Source organism: Saccostrea cucullata, unplaced genomic scaffold, assembly GCF_032062105.1.
Source record: "Saccostrea cucullata isolate Sc308-1 unplaced genomic scaffold, CSIRO_AGI_Scuc_v1 ctg3418, whole genome shotgun sequence".
Classification (NCBI taxonomy): Eukaryota; Metazoa; Mollusca; class Bivalvia; order Ostreida; family Ostreidae; genus Saccostrea; species Saccostrea cuccullata.
Window position 1 is genome coordinate 5,998 of NW_026940174.1, and position 4,517 is coordinate 10,514.

Genomic DNA, 4,517 nt, shown 5'->3' on the forward strand with positions numbered 1-4,517 from the left:
ATGCACACAAAGTCCATCTGAATTTAGTAATTTTTGTTCCTTTGAAATATGACAAAGGATCAACATCTTGACACACCATCTAGTAAGCAATATATCAATTTATTCCCATTTAAAGTTTGTAAGAAATCTGGTAGCACAACCGCTAGAATAAACCTGACTTTTAGAAAATAGCCTTGTAAAGTGACTTGCATTCCTCAAAATTCAAGTTAAATGAAAGCAAAGTAAATGTTTAAGATCATTACAAGGTTTAATTTAAAATGAAACTGAGAAATCCATCACACTTTACCTTCTGACACAGGGGTACAAAAAAATCAATAAAGACTTGTTAAATGTTTATTTATTAAGTTTTTCCTGATATTTTTACTTAATTCAGCCAAGGACAGCTTTGGACATTCCAGAGCCAAAGAAAGTTACAGATTTATCATTAACTTTAAACTGCATGCTTTTTGAGCTGTTTTTTCTGAGACAATTTCTTCTCTTGACTTCGATCTGAAAAAGAATAGTGTCAGTGTCAAATACATCCATTTAATAGAAATCATTTGATGCAATAAAAATGTCTTTAAGTTAAATTTCCAAAACATAGACTTATAAACTCATTGTAATGTGAAGAACTATAGATTTTTTTCTTCTTTTTTCTTTGCTATTTCATTGTCAATTTAAGTTAGACACTGGCCAAAAAAAAAAATAAATGAAAGGAAAGAAAATTTAACTGAAGACTCTTAGGAAATTTAACAGTTACTCTAAGTTATCTGTGTGTGAATAGCTTTTATTGAGATATCTGGAGTTAAACCACAGAAACTGCATATTTATGCTTTTCATAATCTATTTATAGATTAGCTTCTTTGGTTTATACTGATTTTGCCAACCAAAATATTCCTCACTCTTCAAAAGTTCTCATTTACAGACCAATTTAAGAGGTATTTGTAACAGGATTTTAGATGGGGTCACGTGACCCCGTCTATTAGTTTACTGTCAGACGCCTCAAAACCGAAGCCATGGTGATAACACATGAATTAAATCTATGCTATATGAAAGAGTGCAGAAATTGTTTTGATCAAAATATAAACATTCTATATCAAACTGAAGAAAGTGATATTAATTTTTTTTCTATTTAACTCAAACTAGTAAAGCATTTTGAACATTTATAACTAAAAATATTAATTGTAAATCACACTAGTAAACAAAGTACTCTCCTGCGTATGCATCACCCATTGTTTACATCTGGAAAAGTATTAATTTGTACCTGGTGAAATTCGGACAGTTCAAAAAGGTTTCCAGACATAGCAATTATTAAAATTTCTACATCGACAAATTAAATCAAAAACCTTAATTTATATCATACACGGTTTTGATTTTAGTATGTTAATAAAAAATTTAGTTGTTTTTCAAACTCGTAAAAAAAATCACATTTGTGAAATCTAGCATGAAGATTATTTTGACCCCATCTTTGAGTACTGTCTCAGTACTTTGATTTTGCTTATCATTCCACACTTCTAAACAGAAACAAGTTGGCAAATTGAATAATGAAGCACTAGCAAACACCCCTGGCCTCATCTCTGTAATATAAACCCTACATCCTACACTCTCCATGCAGATATTCTCCAAATTTGAACTTCTGTGTTCATGAAAATCAGCCCAGTTATATACTTTATTGTATGATCTTTCTTTGGTCTGTTTCAAAAGTGTGAGCATTTTAAAATATCTGTTTAATTGTTTTGCACCAAAAACATAATCTCTTTAATACCTTGCCATGTACATCTTTACAATATCCACTATCAAGACCAGATATATGAACATCTAGGTTGCTCATGTGCAAAAGTGTCTTCCAAACAAGCTTTGCTTCTTCATCTTCCTCCGTACTGATAAACATAACTAGAGTACCCCTGCAATCTGACTTTGGGGATGAAATTAGCTGACATAGATACTGAATAAATGCACTGATCTCTTTAACTTGGTATCCAAGGCTGAGTAAAACATTCAAGCTATCAACAATCACAACTGGTGGCTGGCCCTGTTTATTCTGTAGTTCTGAATAGTTAGCTTTGATCATCTCATAGATTCCCTGCAAAGAATCTAAACTGTTCACACAATCATCAGTATGTATATCCAGAAATCGATTCCCAAAGGCCTTCATCACGTCACAGAACTTTAGGTTAGATGATTCAATTTTTTGTGCTAAATTTATTCCAAGTTTTTGACAAACTGATTTGTGGTGACCGTAGGACTGTGTAAGTGATACAAAGCAAACATTTCTGTCAACATTGCTGCTGAGGAAAAACGAAAGGAAGTGATGGAGTAGAAATGTTCCATCAGCAGACGACTCAGATAAAGTTATCACATCTCCATACAACTTGTCATCCTTTGAAATATCGAGCACATTGTTTACTTCATCCATGATTTTTATACCCGCACTTTCTAAAGAAAGTTCGGGTATATTGTTGTTACTCATGTCCGTCCGTCCGTCCGTCCGTCCGTCCGTCCGTCCGTCTGTCACACTTTTCTTCCCTGAACTCCTCCTACATTTTACACAGTAGCTTAGTCAGCTTTTAAGAGATGGTTGGTGGTGTCATGTAGATGTGCAGTAAGGTTTCGGAATTTCGATTTTGCCCCTGGGGGTCAAATGGGGGTCGAAAAATGACGTTTTTTGTGCAAAAAGTCCCGTCTTCCCTGAACTCCTTCTACATTTTACTCAGCAGCCTAATCACCTTTTGGGGGATGATTGGTGGTGTCATGTAGATGTGCAGTAAGGTTTCGGAATTTTGATTTTGCCCCGGGGGATCAAATGGGGGTCGAAAAATGACGTTTTTTATGCAAAAAGCCCCATCTTCCCTGAACTCCTCTTACATTTTACTTAGCAGCCTAATCATCTTTTGTGGGATAATTAGTGGTGTCATGTAGATGTGCAGTAAGGTTTCGGAATTTTGATTTTGCCCCAGGGGGTCAAATGGTGGTCGAAAAATAACGTTTTTTACGTAAAAAGCCCCATCTTCCCTGAACTCCTCTTACATTTTACTTAGCAGCCTAATCATCTTTTGTGGGATAATTAGTTGTGTCATGTAGATGTGCAGTAAGGTTTCGGAATTTTAATTTTGCCCCGGGGGGTCAAATGGGGGTAGAAAAATAACGTTTTTTACGTAAAAAGCCCCATCTTCCCTGAACTCCTCTTACATTTTACTTAGCAGCCTAATCATCTTTTGTGGGATAATTAGTGGTGTCATGTAGATGTGCAGTAAGGTTTCGGAATTTTGATTTTGCCCCAGGGGGTCAAATGGGGGTCGAAAAATGACGTTTTTTGTGCAAAAAGTCCCGTCTTCCCTGAACTCCTTCTACATTTTACTCAGCAGCCTAATCACCTTTTGGGGGATGATTGGTGGTGTCATGTAGATGTGCAGTAAGGTTTTGGAATTTTGATTTTGCCCCGGGGGGTCAAATGGGGGTCGAAAAATGACGTTTTTTGTGCAAAAAGTCCCGTCTTCCCTGAACTCCTTCTACATTTTACTCAGCAGCCTAATCATCTTTTGGGAGATGGTTGGTGGTGTCAGGTAGATGTGCAGTAAGGTTTCGAAATTTTGCTTTTGCCCCGGGGGGTCAAATGGGGGTTGAAAAATAAAGTTTTTTATACAAAAAGCCCTGTTTTCCCTGAACTTCTCTTACATTTTACTCAGCAGCCTAATCATCTTTTAGGAGATGGTTGGTGGGATCATGTAGATGTGCAGTAAGGTTTCGGAATTTTGATTTTGCCCCGGGGGGTCAAATGGGGGTCGAAAAATGATGTTTTTTATGCTAAAAGACCTGTCTTCTCTGAACTCCTCTTTCATTTTACTCAGCAGCTTCATCACCTTTTGGAGGATGGTTGGTGGTGTCATGTACATGTGCAGTAAGGTTTCTGAATTAAGATTTTGCCCCAGGGGATCAAATGGGGGTCGAAAAATAACGTTTTTCATACAAAGAGCCCTGTTTTCCCTGAACTCCTCTTACAATTTACTCGGAGATGGTTGGTGGGGTCATGTAGATGTGCAGTAATGTTTTGGAATTTAGATTTTGCCCTGGGGGGTCAAATGTGGGTCGAAAAATGACGTTTTTTGTGCAAAAAGCCCTGTCTTCCTTGAAGTCTTCCTTATTGTTATACCTTTAGAAATTTGTTCCTATACAATTCTATACGAAAAAAAGTCTAACATTTTTAATGTTTTGCTGAGCGGGCATAAAAAAATCGATGTTGGACCGCTGAGTGAGATGTTGGACCGCTCGGAGAGATGTTGGACCGCTTACGTCACAGAGTGGGCGGAGCTTAATCTCATTTTCATTCGCTGGTGTTAAACAGTGATAGATCTGGTGTTACATCACGGAATAAAGTACAAAATACATGTAAATAAAAAAATAAATAAAATAAAATGAAAGGTATAACAAAACATTTATTGACAGAGTTCTCGGGCAAAATGCGTTTTGTCGACCCTAGAACCAAACTGTCTGCCTTCGGCCTAACGGCCTAACAGCCTCAGGCAGACAGTTTGGTTCTT

General features: G+C 36.8%; 1 protein-coding gene across 1 annotated transcript; it reads right to left on the minus strand.

The window, feature by feature from the left end:
• Nucleotides 1–315: 315 nt before the first annotated feature.
• Nucleotides 316–2,396, minus strand: LOC134254896 (elongator complex protein 6-like). Its single transcript, XM_062737428.1, has 2 exons — nucleotides 1,745–2,396; nucleotides 316–489 (listed from the first exon to the last, which is right to left on the minus strand). Exons 1-2 carry the CDS (start codon nucleotides 2,393–2,395, stop codon nucleotides 370–372), a joined length of 771 nt encoding a protein of 256 aa, XP_062593412.1. The 5' UTR covers nucleotide 2,396; the 3' UTR covers nucleotides 316–369.
• Between the last annotated feature and the right edge of the window lie 2,121 nt (nucleotides 2,397–4,517).